The sequence below is a fragment of the Tasmannia lanceolata genome, unplaced genomic scaffold (genome assembly GCF_043159265.1).
Source record: "Tasmannia lanceolata isolate RefF3 unplaced genomic scaffold, GAP_Taslan_0.1 ptg000012l, whole genome shotgun sequence".
In the NCBI taxonomy this organism is placed as follows: Eukaryota; Viridiplantae; Streptophyta; class Magnoliopsida; order Canellales; family Winteraceae; genus Tasmannia; species Tasmannia lanceolata.
The window spans coordinates 28785777-28809777 of NW_027518689.1; the positions used below are offsets into that span (position 1 = coordinate 28785777).

The window sequence follows — 24001 nt, forward strand, 5'->3', positions numbered from 1 at the left end:
ATATACTAAAGTCTAAAGATTGATAATTCAATTAAATATCAATAAATAAAGAATGGAAGATTTAGATGTTGTGGAAACTAAAAACCAATACTGTAGTACAGTTACAACAGTTTGAGATCAATTTTAGTTTGTTGTACTTGTAACTTTGTATGCTAATGGTCCATTTCAGGAAAAAACAACTTTGTATGCTAATGGATCCAACACGAACTAGAAGTTAAATCAATGAACTAGAAGTTAAATCAACGTTAATGTTTGGGGCTAAATGAGTGTAATTTTTATTAAATGCAACAGACAATTAATTTAACTGGATTTATTTATCACTGAATTTGGAAATAACCTTGGAGATAGAGCTTCTTTGATGTAATTTAGTCTCAAGCATAGTGGAATAAAATGGTAATCTGACATTTTGTTTTTTGAGAAAAACGTAATTAATGATATTTTCAGAAGTAAAGCAGCTGATTTGTCCAGCTTCATCCATTTCATTGCATTTTCTCTTATAATCCTTCAGACGTTTCTCCAGTTCCCATGCATGCATCCTTTCTTCTTCCAAATTATAATTATATAAACACATCTGCCTTCTCATACTTGTCAAAAATGAATACATACATAAATAAATTATGTCTATTCAAAAAACAAGAATAAGAAACTTATCTTTTCCCTTACATGTCCCCTCTCCTAGAAAATCATTTTCATCATTTAGAGAGGAGTCTACATACACATAAAACAGAAGATGATTGTTCGTGATCACAAATGTCATGTACACAAAAGGATAACACAAGGCTCCGGTTATTCTTTTTGTGCGAGGAAAGATACATTGTTCTATATCTGTGAACCTTCTACTTTTCAAAAAAAAATTGGGAACCTTTTGTTCTTTAGCATATCTTTGTTTCAGTAGTTGATGCAAGAGTATGCCCTTTCATCACTGGGCAAGGTTCAAGGTTTGAAGAGAAAAGAAATGAAGAAGGACGAAGAGGAGTGAAGAAAAGAAAAAAAAAGGAGGGGTTTCTTCTGTTGTTATGGGTATCTTAGGATATACTAGTAGAAGTCTTAACTAGGGAGCACTTTAGGGAAGTAGGCCACATATGTATTCGCTTAAAGCTGTAATATGTTATAGGAATTTTTTTAAAAGACAAGTTGTAATATGTTTTAAAGATAAGACCCCACATATGTATTCACTTAAAGTTACTTAAGTGGGGTATTTTGGTCCATCTTGGGAGTTCTACTCATGCAAATTGAGAGTAGAAACCCAGACGAATTATGATCTCTTTTTATTTCTAAATTTCACAGGTTCATAAAATAGTCTATTTATGTAAAGAACTGAGTCTTTTAGGGCTATCCAAGGAATTAAGATTAGGATTAGACTGCTATTGCTGCAATATTGTAATTTTGAGAAATGAGGAAAAGATTCTCTTCTTACTTTCAGTGATTATGGAGTGGTTCAATAAGTTTTACATGGTGTGATGTCGTATAATTGGAATATGTGATATTGTTTTTTAACTTAGTCTATTCAGTTTTTTTGTGAATGGCTGCACAAATTTTAGTATCAAGGCAAGTTTCTTATACCAAGCCTTTACAAAGATCCCCATCAGACTTCACTAATTTGCATAGGAACTCTTCAAAATGAAGAATTCAAAGATTTTCAACAATCCTACAATATATTGAAGAGAAGTGGGTGCAATAGATGGTTGAAGACAGGAAAAGAATTTATTGTGTTTAGTTTAGATAAGATTTTTTTTTGAAAAATGACAATTTCATTGATACGAGAACAGCATTGGGGACCAGGAGTCCCGTCCTACAATATATTGACCAGACATACCCGGAACCAGAAAAGGTAGGCCTAACCAAAAGACCTTTAGTACCAAAATTTCCTTCACTATACATTCAGACCTGCTATGATTCAAAAGATTCTATTTCATTTCTCTAGGTAACTCCCTTAGAACCAAAGCCAGAAGTTCTTAACAGCAAAAATAAGAGCACCCCAAAAGCTCCTATATCTATAAGATCAACAGAGACATAATAGCATTTTCCTTACCCAGAGCACTTCTCCAAGTCTTCCAGAATGGCGTTGAATTCATAGTTTAGATAAGATTTAGATGCAACTTTACAAAAAAAGGGTACAAAATACCATAGTATCAAATGTCAGCCAAAACGAGTCTATCTTGGCTTACATATTTTCGTTTCGGCCCACACCAAGATGACATTCTGCAGAAATAACATCATTACAAATTTTCGACCAAAATTTTCATCTACTCAATGTTGAATCGATCATGTCGATTGAAAATCTACATCAATAGTATAAAAACATCATGATTTAAATCGAAATGTCAAAATTTCGACTGAAGTGCCTAAAAATATGGGGGCACTACTTTGTCAGATATGTGCTTACTTTGGGGGTTTTTTTCTTTTTCAATTGAGGTGCAAATACATCAACTAATTGCTGATTTGCTGTATTTGCATACTGATTAATCCATAAAATGTAATTTCTCATGATTTCATGGTTTTGAAAATTGGGGAAAATATATTTTCGAGAAAAAAAAAAACTTCTTATATACACATGTTAGCTTTTATTTTTTTGCATGTGAGTTATTCTTGCTCGATCAACTAACTGACGGAGTCATTTTTTTCATTTTGAAAATAATTATTTTATTCATTTTTGTTAAAAATACTATAAATTAGAAAAATATATATATTTACGAAAAAGAAACTCAACATACATGCATGTTGGCTTCTATCTTTATTTATATGTGAATTATTCATGCCCGATCTACTGAGACAGAGTCAGGATTTTTATGAAGAAAATTAATTAAATTCTTTTAAAAATGGGGGAATAATTAATTGTTGTATTAAATATTATAAAAAATAAGTAATTTTTAAAATCATTTTTTTGAACGGAATAATTTTTAAAATCATAAGAAAAGAATGGACAAAGAAATTATATATAGCACAATTACTACTAATGTATAGTTATATACTTAATTTGATAATATTATAACTAGTATTTTGTATTTTTGTTGTAGGATAATTAGTATTATTGTATTGTTTATGCTGTATTTTATAATATTATAGCTATATTTTGTAGTTTTATTGAAAATAAACAAATCTTTAAATATTCAAGAAAACTAACAAAATCCAGGCATGTGCAAATTTAGCAATGACACGTGTAGTTTCTCACTATTTTCTATATTTTAATTTACAATAAACTGTTAAAAGTAATAAAATAAAATAAAATTGTCATTTAGTGCATTATGTGTTTCCAATTACAATAGGACTACACCAAAGATCAGCTCTAAGCCTTTATCTTTTTACACTAGTTATGGAAGAAGTTACAGAGGGTATCCAGGACGAGGTGCCGTGGTGTATGTTATTTGCAGATGACATAGTATTAATTGACGAAACCAAAGCAAGAGTTAATGCTAAGTTAGAGTTATGGAGAAGTACTTTAGAATCCAAAGGTTTTAGAGTGAGCAAAACTAAGACAGAGTAAATGGAGTGCAACTTTAGTAATGTAAGGAGGCGGGGCAAGGACTTAGAAGCAGGACTCGTGCACATGGGTGCCGCTCCCATGTGAGAACCGCGATTCCGCGCTCCTCCCTAAGGAGCGACTAAGGATCGCGCCCCCAAATAGAGCTCGGAATAGAAAAAAAACAAAGAAAGAAAAAACCTAGAGATTATGAAAGTTTTTTCAAAAAAGAAATAGAGACAAAACTAAAAACAAAAGACTTGGGGAGATCGGTGAAGAATCTGACCTTGTGGAGCTCAAAAAATCTCTTATTTTTTTATGTACTGTAGAAGGCTATTGACTCTTCATCACAGATGGTGCTCCAAAATTCAGATTGCTCGAAGGAAGGCGATTGAATCCTCCCTGCTGCACACGAAAACCCCTTCGTCTCTTCCCAATGCCTCTCCTCTTCCCAATGGCGGTCATGTAGTTTATAGTTCTTTCAATTTTACATTTCCTAAAAAGCTACGGTTCTTACATTTTTACATTTCCTAAAATGGCAGGTACATGTATAACAATAACATATTACCATTCTCCAGAAATGAAAATAGAAATTTCTGGAAAAGGGTGTTTTCGGAAAGGCAATAAAGCCCCCTCGTTGAAGGTGGTGTTCTCGAATTCTTGTTTGGGAAATGATATTTTAGCCCCTTTGTTTACTTGGGACAGCCCTCTATAGTATATTTATGAGTACAATTTTGCACTAGAGGGGGCTGTCCCTAGTAAAAAAAGGGGATAATATGTCACTTACCTTCTTGATTTCCTAATCTCTTTCCTCTCTACTGTTCGAATAAAATATGAGTTCCATTTCTTCTCCTCCTTCTAGAGAGAGAAAAGGTTTAGTAATTTGAAATAAAAAGTTTTAAGAATGATATTTGGCATTCCCTTAATTTGATAAGGGCACTCATTATTTTTTTAAACATGCTTATTAATAATGTATCATAGGCATTTGGGAATTGAAAAATAAATTAATCACATTTATTATTATAATCTCAGCCATCCACTTTCGTGTGAATGACTAAGATTAGTCTAACTTAAAAACCAATTTTCCAATCTCAGCCATTCACGGCTTATTTTAAGGGTGGTGATAAGTTCACATAATCGGTACTCTCACTATCTCAACACAAAACCTTGATGGGGCCCAACAATTTTTTTTTTTGAAGCGGTAAAAGAATATATTAAGAACTGAGCTGGTTCGATCAAGCTACATAAAGAAACCAAAATACAATATCAAGGAGGTAAATAATCAAACTGTTCCAAGCTTGGGCGAAAGACACCACTCCTAGCGAGAGAGTCAGCCTCTGAATTAGCTGACCGTCTCACGTGCCTAAAGGATAAAGCCGAGAGAAGAGTTAAATCATTGAGTTCATCGAAAAGAGATAGAAACCGCCAAGGAGGAGAGACTTCCCCCCGAAGCCAGAGAATAACATTAGATGAGTCCCCTTCCACTATCACCTTATGAAAGACAGACGGATCCAACAGTTTGAGCCCACAATGGGCAGCTCTTACTTCCGCTTCTGACGAATCCGCCACTCCAATAGGGCCCGAGAAAGCCCAGAGAACATCCCCCTTGGAATTACGGCATAATCCCCCAATGCCTGCGACACCAGGATTACCAAGAGATGATCCATCAAAATTCAGCTTTATCCATCCATCAGGAGGAGGGAGCCAGCGTTGAGAAGTTTTAGGTTTGGAAACCCCCTCATTGCAAATAGACAGCCATCCTTCCCATAGAGCATACGGAGAGACGAAATGGAACAAAGGAAGGCTTCGGGCCCAGGAGATAACCGCGGAGATGATAGATATAAATACCGAAGAAGAGGATTTCGCGACGCCCTCAAACACTCGTGAGTTGCGTTCCTTCCAGATGAACCACCAAGAAGCCACCAAGCACAGTTTCCAGAGCAGCTTACCCTTTCTTTTCCAGGGGCACCATTCCCAACTTGTAATGAAATCATAAATAGAGAAGGGAAGAGCCCAAGATACCCCAAAACGAGAGAAAACAGAACCCCAGATATCTCGAGCAAACTGACAGTGAATCAATAGATGATTTATGGATTCACCCGCCGAGTAGCATAAAGGGCAGTGGTTGACCAAGATCATCCCTCTTGTCCTCAGGAAATCGATTGTCTGGATACGTCAACGACAAACAGACCACGCAAAGAAGGATATCCTTGGGGGGGAAGGAAACCGCCAGATCGATGCAAAAGGAGCCTCTACTTCACTTCGCACCAGCTGACGGTAAAACGATTGAACAGAGAAAATACCAGATGAGCATCCATGCCAAATACGGAAGTCAATCCCACTCTTCTTAATATAACATCCTTCGAGCAAGGCCATTAACTGAAGAACTGAGGGCAACTCTCTATCAAAAAAATGGCGACGGAACTGCGGTTTCCAAACCACATCTGAGTTGATCCTTTCAAAGCAATCCGCCACCCACCCCGCTTTTTGAGAGGAAACGCGATAGAGATCAGGGAACATTGAGATAAGGGGGGCTGCTGAACACCACGGGTCGGTCCAAAATCGAATTCTGTCCCCGACATGAACTTTATACCAAATTCCTTTGGAGAACTGAACCTCTACCTTCAATATATCCTGCCAGACAGTGAGACCTTTGAATCGAAAATTATCAGCAGTGCACCAATTTCCTTCCTTCATCCCATATTTACTCCCGACTACTGATACCCATAAAGCCGAGGGTTCGGACCCACACCGCCACAGCCACTTACCCATTAACGCCGAGTTAAACTCTCTGATTCTCCGAATCCCTAAACCTCCATTTTTCAAGGGGAGGCACACAGAGCTCCAATTAACCAGGGGAATTCCACCAGAGGTACGAGAGCCTCCCCACAAAAACTGTCTTTGAATTTGTTCAATTCGGAGAGCGACACTTACAGGGCATTTGAATAGGGAAAGAAAATAAATTGGAATATTCGATAATACTGCTTTGATGAGCACTACTCTCCCACCTTTCGAAATCAAATTTCGTTTCCAGGAGTCCAGTCGCCGCTCCACTCTATGGATGATTGGGTTCCAGAAAAGCTTATTCGGTCTGCCCACCCCCAAGGGAAGGCCCAGATAGGAAGTAGGCAGAGATTGAAGAGGGCACCCCAGGATCCTTGCAAAAACTGCGGCTTCAGATGCGACAACATTGATTACATATAAACCAGATTTAGAAAAGTTTGATCTTTGGCCCGATATCAGCTCATAGCACCTCAATATAGCTTTGAGATTCAATATCTGAAATGCAACTGGGGCGCAGAATAGCAACGTGTCATCGGCGAACTGAAGGAGCGACACCTCCACTTTACGACTCCCTATCAAGAACCCTTCAAAAAGACTCAACTTCCTACCTTTGCGCATAAGCCGGGATAGAGACTCCGCTACAATGACAAAGAGAAATGGAGATAGAGGATCCCCTTGCCTGAGCCCCCTGGATGACTTAAAAAAACCTTTGGGAGAGCCATTGATGAGAACTGAGAACTAAGCGGAGGAGACACAAGATCTAATCCATCCTCTCCACCTTGACCCAAAACCCATTTTTCCGAGACTATAATCCAGAGCCTCCCACTCGACCCGATCATAAGCCTTTTCCATGTCAAGTTTACACACAACTCCACCTTGACCACTACGCCTGTATGCATCGATAGCTTCATTGGCTATAAGGGAGCAATCCAGAATTTGTCTTTTGTGAACAAAAGCACTTTGACTATCGGAGATTATGGAGGGAAGGACTGATTTGAGCCGATCTGCCAGTACCTTTGCCAACACTTTGTATAGACACCCAACGAGACTTATCGGGTGAAAATCCGAGACCTTGGATGCCCCCTCGACTTTTGGAATTAGAGTAATGAAGGTTGACCCAGTTCCTTTGTCTAAAGCAAGCCCGTCAAAAAATTCTTGGAAAAAACACATAAGATCCGATTTCACCACTTCCCAACAAACTTGGAAAAAGGCCAGACAAAAACCGTCCGGACCAGGAGCTTTATCTTTACCCAAGGAGAATAAGCCTCTCTTCACTTCCGACTCAGAAAAAGGCACTTCCAAGGAAGCAGCATCCCCCAAAGTCAGCCCGGCAAACTCCACCTCTTGCGGAATAGGGCGAAGGATACCATCTGAAGAGTACAGAGCCTGGAAAAAGTTAAGAATTTCTGCTGAAATCTTCTCCTTATCAGAGACACTCTCCCCGGCCACAACCAGAGATTCAATTCGGTTCCTACGCCTATGTGCACTAGCCATAGCATGGAAGTAGGCAGTGTTTTTATCTCCCTCTGCAATCCACTTGACGCAAGATTTTTGACGCCACGTAATTTCTTCCTGAAGCAGTAAGCGATTATGCTCAATGCTCACCCTTCCCAGTTCCACCCAGTCCTGGTCCGAAGCAAGACCGCTCTCCCCCAATGCGTTTAATTCTAGCATTCGATTCTCCAACCAGCGTTTACGCCCATGATCAAGCAGCTTTCTTTCTTTGACCCACTCCTTCAATTTTGCCTTGACTTGTCGCAATTTGTGACCAATAACTATATCCGTTGGGCCTACCACATGACAAGCAGACCACCATCCCCGCAATTTCTCCGCCATCTGTGGGAATTCCAACCAAGCAATTTCAAATCGAAAAGGGGAAGGCCCCCACGATTCCATTCTGGGATCTAATAGGAGGGTACAGTGATCGGACACCATGTGGGGAAGCGCTCTCTGGAATACCTCTGGAACAAGTTCCAACCACTGTCCCGAAATCAAGAATCTATCCAGTCTACTTCTGTGTGGCCCTCTAGCCCAAGAGAAGGAAGCACCGCTCAAGGGGAGATCAACTAGTTCATTGTCTGCAATAAAGTCGGAGAAAGCCTCCATGTTTTTAGTGACTCGCGTACAGCCTACCCGCTCCCCAATTGCTGTAATTTCATTGAAATCACCCCCAATACACCAGGGATGGGAACACCATTCTCTAACCATGGCCAATTCTGCCCAAAACAGGCTTTTATCGACAGCTGTCAGCGGACCATAAACTCCAGAGAAAAGCCAGTCAGATTTATCCACAACCTTTTGAAGAGAAACTGATAAGGAGAAGACTCCAGGCCACACCCCCTGTCGTGACCAGGAGCCGCTATCCCAAGCTAACAGCAAACCTCCCGATGCCCCTTTAGATGCTAAAAACACAAAATCCCATTCTTTTTTAAAACCCAAACTCCTAATATCCAGTCTGCTAATGGATTCCAATTTAGTTTCCTGGATGCAAACTACCTCTGGCTTCCATACATTTAACAATTCTTTGATTTGTAATCTTTTCTCCTGGGACCCTAGACCATTAACATTCCAAGATAGAATCTTCATAATAACACTTAACTAGGATGCGGCTTCCCCAATCCACCACCAGAGAATCGGCCTTTCTTCTTCGAGCGAAAGCGCTTCCCACTAGAACCCGAATCATAGTTGATAGTAGATTTTAATCGAAGTAATTCCCTATCCGTGCGGCTCGCACTAGATACATCAGACCCATGAGAGCAAGAAATCCTACTACCATCTCTTTCTTCCGCTACCTTAATTGCATCTCGATATTGATCCTCTGAACCTGCGAAGACCAAGCCCAGTTGAGTACTTATGGACAAGGTATGGTCTACCGAAAGTTGAGACAGATCATTGCGAATGCTCAGCTCAGAGAAAAACCCGAGATTACCACCAAGCTGCGAAGAGTTCATCGTCAGAGATGAAGAGTCTAACCGGCGAGCAACGAGAGAAGTGGGATCATGGATGGCATCTACCTCAGAAAACATGATTAAGAGACGAAAAGGATACTCCCTAGGAGGTCTGAAAAGATAGTTTAACAGAATACCCCTCCCACCAAATTGAAAGATAAGATGTCCGATGCCACATGGCCCGTGGAACCAAAGGCCGCCCTTAGGAGTCAAATTTCCGGAACACTGTTCACCGTCGAAACCATAAGATCCTTCTGGCGAAGCCCAGAAGCCCAAAGATGCACCCGAGGATACTTCAGCACTCTCGGCCGCCCACCCCTCGACTTGCTGCGGATCAAAATCCAAGCGGTCACTTAGCCCGATCGCAAGGATGTTACCGAGAAAACTGGCCGGAGACTGAGATGACCAGAGAAGGGACAAGGAGATGGAAGCGAGGATATCACGACCTATGAGAGTAATCTGGGAGTGGACCCCAGGGTAGCAAAAAGAGATATTTTTCTCAAAACCGGAAAGGCCACAGTTTTGGATGAGTCGTACAGCATTAGAAGCCACGGGAGATTGACCATCAGGGCCCATAACAGCAATCGAAAAATCCCCACCGCAAGGCCCAAGAGAATAGTCTGGATAAGACAAAACATATGGATACGAAGCAGGCCCACTGGCTTGGGCTTTATCAGATGAGGATGTCTCGAATTGCAAGACCGAAGGAGCATTGGGAAGGACCATCTGATGGCTTTGAGGAGGAGAAAGGACAGCAAGAATATCTGCATAGCTATTGATTGAACAGGAGGTGGGCCCCACACTACCATAGGAACTGACAGCACCACTCGAGCTTCTCCATCTGTATCCAGCAGAGAACCCCACAGTTTGAATTTCAAAAAGACCGCCACCTGTCTCTGTGCTATCGTGCGCATGGGGAGGCTCACCATAGATCAATCGGCTAACGTGCTCCTCCTCCACCGCCCCAACCACCCCATCAGAGGCGCCTGGCACAGCTTCCAAGGTCGGATTTTCTGTGGTTGGAGAAGAGGCATTGAAAGCAGTAGGTGAGGCATTTAGTGGGATTAATGGGTGAGCAACCACTCCTTCTTCATAAGATGCGAGATTTCTGCCTGGATCGGAACAACCATCCACGAAGACCCTCGCAACTGTGGAAGACTCTCGAACATCTTCTTCCTCCTCACACATATCCCCTGCTACGCCACCCGCCTCTTGGGAAGCAAGGATCCATCGGATGGAACCATCAAGAGAGGCTTGAATCGAGATCTCCAATCCTGGTACCCCAGACGCAATCACCAGGAGACGCCCTTTATCATATCCGTTCCCAGCAAAGCAAGAAGAATCTATTTCTACTCTTTTACCAATTTTCTCCCCTATTCTCCTAAAATTATTCTCGCACCAAGCTTCCGGCGGGACACCGACGATACTCCACCAAGAGGGATTGGTTTCTTTAGGAAATTTGTCTAGCCACAGCTGAAGATCAACAAATGGAGAGTTTACGGCGGATTTCGAGCACGATATAAGATTTGATCGGACTATTCCGCTTGGAATGGAAATCTGAACTTCCAGTTTTGCGATATGATAGACTACCACCCCCTCCGGCATATTGCTCTTCCGAGACAGCCACGACTCCAAAGCTGGCAAATCCCTAGACCAACCCTCACAAAGCTTGCCCCATAATCCCATATCCGCATTACTGATCGATTGAAGAGGAACCGCCTCAATATTAAAGGCCATTCCTTCAAACGTGGAGGGATAAATTTTCTCCACACAAAGAACAGGTGCAGGTTTTTGCAGGACACCACCCCGTAGCATCTCTTTCGGCTTGCCTACTGGATGGGAAGAGATATTATAATCCTTGCCTGACCAGAACTTGTTACAGTTCCAGCATTGCACCCTTTTGCTGAAATTTCTAAATCCACATTTGCAACATCTCCAGTCCCCCCATTGTCCAAGCTTTCGTCTCCTGAGGACACTTTCGACTCGTTTAGCATATTTACTTGAAACAGTAGACCACCCTGAATTGGACCCATGAGGTGAAACTCCCATCCGATAGCCTCTAACAGTTCCCAAAGGTACCAGATTAGCTCCCGACGCCACGGAGTTTCCAAGAACATAACCACCTTTAGACACCGCCTTCCCCCTCCACATTCTAAAATTCCAGGTGAATCCCCCTCCTCATTACTGTGATTGTGATTATACTGGTATTTTCTAACATGGGGCCCAACAATTGAATGGTTTAGATCTATGAACAAGGCAACCATTGGTTGGGCCTCGACAAAAATAGGCCTTGCCCATAAAATCTTCTCCATAGGACAATCCTAACGATCCGATCTGTAGACAAACAATGACACCATATATATAAACCTCTACAAATCGAAGGGTTAGGATCCTCTTATAGAGATTATTTTTGGGGAAATGCTTATTTACATCAAGACCCGATAAATGAACGGTTTGGATCTTTGAACAACATGAGCCCTAATGAATTTTTTAATAAATACTTTTTATATGGTGTCTGTATGTATGTGCACGTAGTCTTTTTTAGTAGGGCCTACCTTGCTCAAAGTTCTAACCATCAGTTGTTGAGGCCCAACATAAATATTACATAGGCGCTCCCAACCCTAGACTTTTCTAGACCCCACACTTCCCAGCTCCCACCCCCACCCCCGCCCCCGCCCCCGCCCCCGCTTCGTGCTTCTAAGGGCGAAGATGTAGTAAATATGACTGGATAGGAGATACCTAAGAGGGATATCTTTCGCTATCTTGGTTCAATCCAACATAAAGGAGGAGAGATTGGAGAGGATGTTAACCACAGAATAAGAGTGTAGGTTGGATGAAGTGGAAGAATGCTTCAGGGGTTCTGTGCGACCGTAAAATACCTACCAAGTTGAAGGGAAAGTTTTATAAGACAATTGTGAGGCTAGCCATGCTATACGTCTCATAATGTTGGGCCACCAAGAAGCAGCATGTGCATAAGATGAGTGTAGGGGCAGACCGAAAACAACTTGGGTAGAAACAGTGAGGAAAGACTTGATGGCTAGGAGCATAACAGAGAACATGACCTTGGATAAGAGAGAATGGAAGAAAATGATCCATGTAGGCGAATCCAACTAGTGTTAGGATTAGACTTAGTCCATTTGAGCGAGGTAGATCCTTCACCTTCTTCATGTAAATTTTCTAAAGGATTCATTAGCCGACCCCAACTAGTTTGTGACAAAGGATTAGTTGAGTTGAGTTGAGTTAGTGCATTATGTGTTATACTATAGGCATGTTTTACATAATTATATTTATATGAACTATATGTGAAATGTAGTGTGTATGTACTATTAATAGTGGGTTTAAGTGTTATATGTTATTTATGTGGTGTTTGTGTTCTTTATAATAAACCTTATTGTTCCAAACATCCGCAACAAGGTGTTCAACGTTGATAAACTACTATGGATAGTTGTTTTGCTTAAGTGATGGTTTCTAAGTGTGCATTTGTGCTTATTCTAGCATTTTTTTGAAATTTCATCTTAAAGTCTCTCATTATCTGCATGTATTTCTATAAACTTACGTGATTTTATAGCAATTCCACCAAAATTTCAAACTGAAACTAGCTGTTTCCATTTTTGTGGCGACCGACATGCATAATGAAACTGTTATTTAAAACCTTGAAAAATAGTCGAAAAGAATTTCCTTGTAAGTATGCTCGAGATACTCCTAACTTTGATGAATTATACAAGGGAAAAGCCCTGCATGTGCCAAGATACATATTGATATGTATCAATATGTGAAAAACTTTAATAATTATTTGTATGTGATCCTATCTAAAAATTAGAGCAAAAAAAATAATTCTCAACATGAAAGTGACAAATGGAACTTCTCATATAATTTTCAAGATCTAGAAGGGGAAATTTTCAGTTAAGGGCATGTTTGGCTGCCATGAATTTGTTTTAGCCACATCTCAGGAGACTAGTTTCCTGGATTTTGTTTCCGGATTTTTAGCAACTTCACCTCATCTCCACTTGAAGAAACCGATATATCCTGATAACAAATTTGTGGTAGCCAAACATGCCCTAATGGAATCATTAATACTACTTGTGAACGGAACTTACCCTCCAATGCCCAATTTGGATGCCATGCACATAAAAATAAGAAAGATGGACTGCAAGAAACATTTTAATTGAAACCATGAAACTCCAAGAAAGATGGTAATCCTATGTGTTACAGAGTAACATTTTTATGCATTTTATGCCTATAAAGACCAATATAAGATTACTGCCTAAGAGATACCACGGTAAACATTAAAGAGAATCACCTTCTAGACCTTCCCGCAAAACAATGAACCAACACGCCACCACCATTCTGTTTACCTTCTTCAATGAAATTGAAGCACTCGTCAAAATGCTGCTTTAGATTTGTATCTGGGGTGTCAAACACTAGCTCATCCAAGTAGAAGGCACACAATGAGATTTTTAAAAAGTTCATGTAATTCATGACAACTCAGATGAGAAAGTAGCTCATAAAAGAAACAAACTTTATTAAACGAAAAAAATTTGTCAATGTTATCCACATAAGCAAAAGCATATCAATGGTTTTGGAGTTCGACAAAGTTAAATCCCAATTACATGGCATCCAATGCCTCTCTGAAGGTCAATGTTCACTATGAAAAACAATTTAACTTATTCCAATATATCAGATTAGCCGAGAGTGGAATCCTCCAATTTTTCTAAATTTTGATTTAGTAAAACATCGGCTTTTACTTTCATCGTCTAGTATTGCACGCGAGAAGTGGCCCACAAATCTCTTTATACATTTCTATCAGAATTAAGGAATTAAAAGGAATCTGATTATAAAATTAGTTCTGATGGCATGCTCAGAAACCTAAATAGTCATATCATTAATAAATTTTTCAATGCCTTTACATTTACCTTTAAAAATTCTAGAGTTCCTCTCATTCTAAATTGACCGGCCACGGGGAATAGTATGCTCCACAAATATTTCATTCTTTTATTTACATAGGGGCGTCTCCACCACTACAGGTTCCACAAATATTTCATTCTTTTAGTTACAAAGGGATGCCTCCACCACTTCAATAAGTCATTAATATTAGCAAATATCAAGTATGTTACTATCTACATTCAATGATTGAAGGAAGAATGTCCAATTTTGGATGGACTAGGGGCACTGAATGAGAATATGAACCTTGGTTTCCTCTGGATACCCAAAGGAGGTGCAATTTCAAGAATTGATAATTATTTTTTTTTAATTGATAACTCTTTGTTCAATGGACAAATTGATAATTCTTCTAGTTTTAAGTTGGTCCCCAGTTGGGATCTTACCTTGGATTGTGATCCATATGAGAGAACTACTCTAAGGGAAGGGATATCCTTATGTAAATATATGTATCCAGTGTAGTTTTTGTTGGTGAGATGCGACGATTCATGCCATTTTTAGGATTGTTGGGTCTTTCCGGTGCATATTGATGAGTTGATTGGCCCTTGGGCCTTTGCACTGTGGACACAACAGGTAGGTGTCTCTGGCTCTTACCTATGATAGTGACTGTTTGTCTAGTGTGGATGGTGAGAAACAAGAGGGCATTTGAGGGGAAATTGAGGCTGGCTCATGGCTCATGCCTTTAGTCATACTATCTTCTCCACCATGGAAAGATGAGCAGTGGGGCTAAAGAAGTTTAGTGGTGTTTTGGAGTCTTCTCTTTGATCTTCCTGGGATGTGATACATGTGAGTTATTTGTCTCTAGATTATCAGACCCCCAAGTGGTCTCCTTCTCTAGGTTTCCTTAAGCTCAACTTTGATGGGTCGGGCATTGGTAATCCCATCCCGTCAGGATTAATTGCTTATTTGTGAACATGATAGCTTGGCAAGATAGTTTTTCCCTGGGTCCATTAGTGTCGTTGATTCTAATATGGCGGAGGCTATGGCGCTTAGGGAGAGTATTTTGTGTGCCAACTGAGCCCACCCATTACTTGATTGTGGAAGGGGATTCACTTAATGTTATCCGGTGGGTCTCACAGAGGGATGGTTATCCGTGGAAATTTGCAGATACGGTCGAGGAGATTATAGATCATAGGAGAAAATGGTTCTTGACTTCCAACATAATTATAGGTCGACAAACGGAAAGGGCAGTGATCTGACCATGTTGGTGTTTTTAGGGGGAGTTCGTGGTAGGAGACGATCTCAATTAATGATCCTATTAATGATCCATTTCGAAACCTCTTTGTTCCCATGATTTTTTTAGTTTTTAGTTTTGACGATCTCAATCGATTGTGCGTTATATTTCATTTTGTTAATAAAGCTTCCTGAACATTCATTATAAAACAATTGGGGAAGGATCAAAGTCCAATATAAACAAGATACCCATCTCTATTCTACTCTGGCAAGTGAGGAAGAGAAAAACAATTTTCCTAAGAAAATTTTACAGCTATTAGGAGACAAATGACCTCATCTTGGATATCAAAAGGAGGAATACAGACCAATTGGATTGTTGTAAAAAGATTCAAGAATTAGTTAGATGCATGGATAGAGAAGCCATTGTAATAATTGGGCGAGATCACTACAGTCCGTGTAATCCATGACCAAGGATCAAGGGTTTAAATAGTTTTAGAAAAGAACAGGAAAACCCTCAACCAAAGTGGCATCCCTGCACTGTTTATCCTCATAAACAGGACCTTGGAAATGATTTTATACACTCCCCCATCAAGGTTGATAGGTCTGTATTCCTTAATATTTAACACCATTTCTCGCCTTGTCGATAAGAGAATTAAAAGCCTCGGCCAAGTGATGGCAGTAATAAAATTCTTCCATGAACTAAATAATGTTGAAGTCAATCACATCCCAGAATCTTAAAAGAAAGCAAGTGATAATCCATCAGGACTGAGGCCCTTATCCTTGTCAACACCAAAAAAAATTTTGGGAACTCCTCCTTTGAGAAAGGACATTCAAGATTATCCATGTATAGACTAAGAACGGGAAGGACATCCCACATATCCACAGGCAACGCTCCTGGTTAGAAGAGAAAAGAGAGGAAAATAGCTAATAGTGACCTCCTCCAGCCCTTTCCTAGCATCGATGGAGACCTTGTATTCATATAGTCAAGAGCTTAAAACTTATGGCACTTCCAGCATTTGCGGAAGGACCAGAGACATTTGAGTGGGTTGACACCGTTAAAGATGACATAATTGCAACGAGAAAGGATAGTTTAGAATATAATTAAGATGGGGAATAACCATGGTTTTAAATTTCGGACCGAAATCATAAATTATGTCATCTTTCACAGTGTCAATCCACTATCCAAAAGTATATTCTAAACTAACTTATCTCTTTGTAATTATGCATAAAATTGTCATATTTCAGTGTCAATCACAATCCACTCAAATGTCTTTGGTCCATTCAAGGAGAAAAGCTAGTTTAGAATATACTTAAGATAGTAGATTGACACTGTGAAAGATTCATGAATGGACCAAAGACATTTGAGTGGATTGCAATTGACACTGAAATATGACAATTTTATGCATAATTACAAAGAGATAAGTTAGTTTAGAATATACTTTAGGATAGTGGATTGACGCTTTATGCATAATTGCAACGAGAAAGGATAGTTTAGAATATAATTAAGATGGGGACCGAAATCCGAAATTTCGGTCCGAAATCCGAAATTTCGGTCCGAAATTTTGGGTTTCAGTGGAGACCGAAAGCGAAATCCATAATACCGAAACGTTACTTTATTTCGACCGAAATTTCAAAATTTTGGTCGAAATTTTGGTCCGAAATTTAAGGAATATCACCAAAAAATCTGGATTATATTCATTATTTAATATTTTCCTGAAATTTCAGTAATTTCGGCCTAAATATTGTAAGATAAAAGATTTGTTTATTTGATTCCGTTGGATTTCGTCCGAAATTTCGGTTTCCGTGAGGACCGAAACGCATTCCGAAACCGAAATTTGAAACCATGGGCATAACAGATATGATGTCTTAGTTAGCTAGAGAAGACTGCAAATCTGCACTAGCCACCTTGAGGAAGAGCAATAGAAGAAACCATGGGCAGTTGACCTAAAAAAATTATCTTGCATTATTTCTTTAGTCCTTTTAGTTGATTATGGGATTTGATACTTCTTGAGTTTTTCCTTAATTTAATTTTAATTAGCTTGGAACTACTATAAGATGATGAGCAACTTTAGGATGTGTTAACTTGAAAAATTCAAAAAAAAATAAATACAAATCCCCATGCTAAATAGAGGCTGCACAAAAAAAGAAAAAAACAAACACTGATCTTGTTTAAGAAAACAATTTTTTTTTTTGTAGTACATCTTTAAGAAAAATAATCTTAATGTGAAATTTCCCATGGCTAAAATTAATGATTTGCAGAAGGGTTGCAATTTTTGCTAAATGAATATGCTCAATCATATGTAAAACTGAATATGGGTATCAACAATATGAAAGAAAATGTAATGAGAAATATAAGAGAAACCAGGTTAGATTCTGTACAATTTTGATCAAGGAATTTTGTGCCTGGTTGTTCTAACCAATCCCACATATAATATGAGATATTGGTCCATAAAAAAGAAGAATGAACATGTAAGTATAAAGCAAACATAAAAGGAACTTTTCTTACCTTCAATTTTCTTATATATGAAATCATTTGGATATGCAGGATCCAATGATTTAGCCACCGTTAAGATGTGAGTGACATTTAAACTTTTCAATGCGACCTTGTTACATGCAACACCAACAGAGCCCAAGAAGAGTCCCTAATACATTACAAGATGAAATTAAGTAGTTTTCTGCAACCAAACCAGGTTATTACAATAAGTCACCATACTTCTGCATAATGACATAAAAGGACAAGTCAATGCACCCTATGCTCACTGTATCTGATATGAGCACTATCATTTCAACAGATTGGATTATGATTTTAAGATAAACCATCAAGAAGGTTTTGTGCCAATGAAGCACAAAATTACACAAAAGAAAATCTCTCAAATAACATTCTAATTTCTTACACTAAAAGTAAATTACGGCGACTGCGGATAAGAAAGAATGATCCCAATTATAACTTTTAAATTGTTAAGGTCAACTAAGTTTACCTTCTATAACTTGGACTGAATAAATTATAATGCCTTTGTTTTAAGTTCAACCAAATTAAACGCAAGGGCATATAGTTAGCAGTAGAAAATGTTGGTAGGTAATTTTGAAAACCATATAGAGCTTCCATTTAAATCCTCACAATAGTTTATAACTTCTAAAAAGCTTATTACTATATACTGCGTAAGATTCATAACAAGGAATCATTACAGATTTAGACAGAAGGGCATAAAGTTAAAAGTAGAAAATGTTGGGAATTTTGAAAACCTTATAGAGCTTCCATTTAAGCCATTTCTCACTTCTATAAAGCTTAATATTATATACTATGTAAGATTCATAACAAGGAATCATCTCCGACTACGATCTGTAACCAAGAGGAGACTCAGAAACCAGCTTTAGTTTATTCGAGGTCTCCAATATGTAACAATAATAATGAAGTGGTGGTGATGATGTCGTAACAAGAAATGAAATAGAGAAACAGGGCAAAATAAAAGAAAGTTTGATGCAGTTTTGGGTACCTCTTCGATTTGGCATGGAACATTGTCCTCCTTCGCATATTTTGTGGCATAAACTGCTCGCAAAATTGATGTTATTCTGTTGTTGTAGATCTCATCAATTTGAGCCATTACAAGGAACGAGAAAATTACTTTTTCACAGAAGTAACAGATCCGTTGGCAATCGCATCTTCTAACTATGTTTGCAAACTTTCATTGATATTTCCGCCAATACCAAGTTTACTAAAACAGAGCACAATCAACCAGCCGAAAATCTAAAAGAACAGATACCTAACACAATAAAAAGATGACAAACATAGTGATTGGTCCTTCCAAATTTCATATCATGCTGATTATAATTCTCTATATCAACTTCAAGAAAGAATGCAGTTGTTTATGGTTTTACACTTTAATTGATTGGAAAGCAGTGGAAAAAGAAACTTGTCATCTTTTGGAATGGCTCTCTTGAAAAAAATTGGAATGAAAGAATTCTGGCAAAATAAATCATTTAAAAAAAAAAAAAAATCAGGCAACGAATTAGCAATCTGCGATAGTCAAACTCCTAAAATTGAATCAGATAAAATGAGGTCGCTCCTGACAATGGTCAAGCAAGAAAGAGAACAAACATCTTTATGGTCAGGTGAGATGAAGGGCTATGGATATCAGATATGCTGATTCGCATTGGCCAATATACATAGGCAGAGATGAAATCAGAAGGAATGTCGTTGTGCCAAGATGTTATGGCCTCCAATGGGGCCATAAGTCATGACTAAGGCAGTAATACAGTGCACTAAGTTAGCCCTCATTTTTTTCACTTAGTAAGATATAAATGTTACCACAATGAGGCTTTAATCAACACCATAAGGTCACCCAGCGTTGGATTGTGATCCAATGGTTTGAAGTGTTATGTTTTCATGAGTTTTAGGTCTGGCGTGTGCTCCTTTTCATGTGATGCTAGGTGGAGGACTGTAGGGTTGGTAACCGGTAGTGTATCGGTCTCTTTGATGTTGTTGATCCAATGTGACTTTAATGATTTACACCATGTAGCACATGTTATGCTTCCTCATGTAACATAACAACATGCATGGTTTTAAATTTCGGCCGAAATACTGAAATTTCGGATTTCAGCTGGGATCGACACTGAAAGGACATTGAATCGGTGTTGGCCCAGATTTGATTTTAAAAAAACACCAAATTACCAAAAAATTGGAAAAAAGATGGACATTTTTTTAAAAACCCGAAATGTGTTTTTTTACTTAATTTCATGCGAAATTTCAGCCGAAAGTGAAAATTTTCGATTTCTGTTGTGGCCGAAACTGACATTTAAAACCTTAACATGTTACCGCCATTTTGTGCAAATTTTCATGTACTAGGGGGCAGTATTTACTGGCTCAAGAATGTCACTATTATAATTCACTGCATAAAGGGTTGAATGACCCAAATTGGGTATTTCAATTTTATCAACCCAAAAGACCAACCAGTGTTATTTTGTGAAGTTCATTTCTGTGAGAAGTGTTATAGGACCACGAATTCTAGGTGATGTAGGATAGGGAAGAGAAATAGAAGAAAGGGGAGAAAGAGAAGAAGTAGAAGAGAAGTAGAAGAATAAGAGAAGAAGTAGAGACGAAATTAGGGAGAAGTAGAAGAAGAAGAGGAGAAGAGGAGAAGAGAGGGAAGAATAGGAGAAGGGAAGTAGAAAAAGAGAGGGAAAAATAGAAATCTGATTTTCTACACAAGAAAAAGGGATTTTCGTTGGCTGGTTTGGGTTTGATTTTTAGAGTTTAGGGAAAGATGGCAAAGGGTTTAAGGGCTGAGATTGAAAATAGGGATGGTGTTTGGCTATGGGAGGTGGATGATAAAGGGTACTGGTATGAATTTGGGTGATTTGTTAAAGACAAGAGGAAAGGGTGGTTGGGTTGAGAAAAGCAAGTGCAAAATCTGCACTCTTGGGGCTGCAAGGGGGTGGCTGATCGGATGGATGAAATTTTAGTGATTGTCGGTGGTGGTTTAGGGTGGCAGATTTTGAGAATTTCAAGGTGCTTTACAGCTTTATTGAAAACTTTGATGATTAATTGAATTGATTGAGAGCTTCTCCCCAGATTTCTTCTTCTATTCTCTTCTTCCCCTATTCCTCTTCTCTTCTATTCCTCTTCTTCTCTTCTTCTTCCCCTATTCTTCTTCTATTCTTCTCTTCTTTTCTCATATATTCTCTTCTTCTTCTCTTCTATCCCCTTTCTTCTATTTCTCTTTCCTATCCTACATCACTAGGTTTAATATGAAAGTTTTCAACCATTCATAATATTTATATATATATATATATATATATATATATATATATATATATATATAGAGAGAGAGAGAGAGAGGAAATGGTTTGTGTGCAGCTGCACAGATAAGCTTATATGTGCATGGCTCACAAACCATAGGGGGTGGCCACATTTTTTGGGGGATCCAAAGCATTCATTTGGAAGGCCCTTGCATGGATAGGGTGTGTACCAAAAATCAGCCCTATAGGATCATCCTAACCCTGCCATTTGTGGAGGGAAAAAATGGGCAGAAACAGTGTCTGTCCATTTTCCCCTCCACCTTTGATTGGGTTAGGATGATCCTGTAGGGCTGATTTTCAGTACACACTCTATCCATGGAAGGACCTTCCAAATGAATGCTTTGGATCCCGCAAAAATGTGGCCCCCCCTATGGTTTGTGAGCCATGCAAGTTTTCATGTGATGCGAGTGCAGGTTCAGTATCACATGTAGGGTGGGTTTGGATTGCCTGGATCAGGCGCGGGACCTTGCATCCTATTCCGATGTTGCCTGATTCCATTGTTTGTTTCAGAAAAAAATGAATTGAATCAAGGGGTAGAAATGATACCGTAGCGGACTGCAAGGGGAAGATGCAAGAATCTGTTTCCCAACCCAGGGTATTCTGATTTTCCCCCGGTTGGAATGAAATTTTAAATCGAATTTTTTAATGGAATTTTTTTCCATTCTGTTTAGAGGGAGACTGAAATAGAATAAAAACCATATCATTCTCCTTTCTTGTCCTCCTTGAAGAAGAACCCATGTCTATTTCCTTGTTTTCTATTTCTGGGTTTTGTTGGGAGTGCTAATTTATAGAGCAACTACATGTGAATTCAAGAAAAAAAAATAAAGAACAGATGGAATAAAAACCCTATCATTCTCCTTTTTTTTTCCTCCTTTAAGAAGACCCAAGTCTATATCCTTGTTTTCTATTTCTGGGTTTTGTTGCGCAGTGCCAATTTATAGAGCAAATTCATGTGAATTCAAGAAAAGAATCAAGAACAGATGGAAAAAAAAAAAAGAAGAATACTAACCCTAATCCATTGATTTTGTATAACCCAGATAGCCAATACGATGATGATTACCTTAGATTCACCCAAGAAGAGAGAAAGAAAAATCACGTATATCCAAGAATTAGAATCGTTGTAGATTTCCTTTATTATCAACAGAATTTTGGGGCTCTCCTCTCTCTGGTGACCATATTTATTTGAGAAAGAGTGGAGTGAATTATCTTTATCCGAATTTTGCGGAATTTTAGAACGAAGAATGCGGATTCATTTTCTTTTGAATCCCGTTTGGCTGGGATTCCTGGAAAGTTTGGGAAGTTGGGTTTTTGGATTGCATGAAAAACATTTCTGACGGAAAATGTTTTCTTGGAAAAATATTTCTTGACACCATATGGAAGGAAATGGTTTGATTATGGTTAATTTATACAGATGTCATCCTAAATTGTAGGCCCATCTACATAAAAATTGAATAAGTTTGGTTCAAGTTATCTTTTTCGTGTGTAAAAAACAAAGTACATTTTTTACATATATTTTTCCTTTCCAAACTTTTCTAATAAATTTTTGGATTAACAAATATTTTTCCTTTCCGAACTATTCTAATAAATTCTTGGAATCCAAACAGGCCACGAGCCCTAAATTCACGTGATAGACGGTTACGGATGATCGTGGAGTGATGGGCCCAGATTAGGGGGCGACAAGCTGTAGAGAGCAAAGATTGTGGGGCCCACATTATTTGAGTGTGTGTGCGTGTTTTACGTGTGAGGCCCATGCGGTTGTAGCATTATAGGGAAGGATTACTGCTTATATGTGGCTATAAATATGTGAGAAATTATATGATGCCCGACCATCAAAATAACGGGCGGAGAGAGAGAGAGAGACAAAACCTCTCTCCCTTGATTTTTAATCCAAGGGAAAGCACCATTTTTTACTTTTCCTTTTCAAAAACCAAGGCTGCAGGTTTTGTCTCCTTCCGCCATTTACATTTTGACGGTCGGACATCATATAATTTTCTAAATATGCATAGTTACATAAGTTTTATGGTTTCCTCTTAAACCATGATTTGTGTATGGGTAATTCTAGTTGCACTAGGATTGAAAGAAGGATGAGATAGGTATTATCTCGAATATGACAATCATTGTTAGCGTAGAAAGAGAGTCAACTTTGAAAAGTTGTCAACAAGTAGAAGTCCGCCGTATTTGGGTGATACTTGTTTTTGCTAGTGTACATAGAACAAACCATTGGCTGCTTATTTACACTAGATAGACCGAATGGTTAGGAACATTTTCGCGGAAGGACTTTCGAGGTTTGAGGCAAAACATATCCCCTTTGTAGTATTGCAAATACTATATGCACAAGACATTTGGGATTTCTCTCTCTAGAGAGAGAGACAGACACATGGGGTCGATTTAAGATATTTGGGAGTCGATTTATCACTCCCTACCTCGAGATTGTGTTTTTCAATGATAAACAGCTGTTCTCTTTTGAATATAATGAAGTATAAGTTGAATACAGTAAATTGTTTTTAAAAATTAGCTTGTTTTATAGTGTTAGGATCAACCTATGGAAATGATTTTTGAGGCACAACTTATTTAGGCTGTGGCCCATCTAATGGACGGTCTGGATCATCCTATGGTGCGGGCCATACCGTACTTTTAATAAAGTGAGGCGTGCGATCATCAAAATACATTTCCCATTAGGTTTCATCATAAATTATCTAGCTAGTGCACAGGTTATTTGAAAGGTGCTAGCTAGTGCACAGGTTATTTCCGCAGATTGATATGTCATTTGACATGCTTAGCCGTTGGACGACACATGATTTTTCTAGTGCCAATTTTTTCTTTTTTCTTCCTTCTTTTTTTTTATTAGTTTTATATAAGGGAGAACAGGAATATGATGTCTGGATATACCTCTCAAAACTCT

At 38.7% G+C, this 24001-nt stretch overlaps 1 protein-coding gene across 6 annotated transcripts in view; it reads right to left on the minus strand.

Moving 5' to 3' along the window:
* The window catches only part of LOC143887798 (dual specificity protein phosphatase 1-like), a 36188-nt gene extending 13851 nt beyond the window's left edge, over positions 1 to 22337 (minus strand). For 4 of the 6 annotated variants that reach the window (XM_077391986.1, XM_077391983.1, XM_077391982.1 and 1 more), the window contains exons 1-4: positions 22109 to 22337; positions 18798 to 19064; positions 17810 to 17945; positions 13493 to 13613 (exon numbers count right to left, since the gene is read on the minus strand). In XM_077391986.1, coding sequence (XP_077248101.1) covers positions 13493 to 13613; positions 17810 to 17945; positions 18798 to 18905 — 365 coding nt within the window. In that variant the 5' untranslated portion in view covers positions 18906 to 19064; positions 22109 to 22337. The remainder of the gene's footprint in view (positions 1 to 13492; positions 13614 to 17809; positions 17946 to 18797; positions 19065 to 22108) is intronic. The other 2 variants (XM_077391985.1, XM_077391981.1) reach the window with 2 other exon arrangements.
* Between the last annotated feature and the right edge of the window lie 1664 nt (positions 22338 to 24001).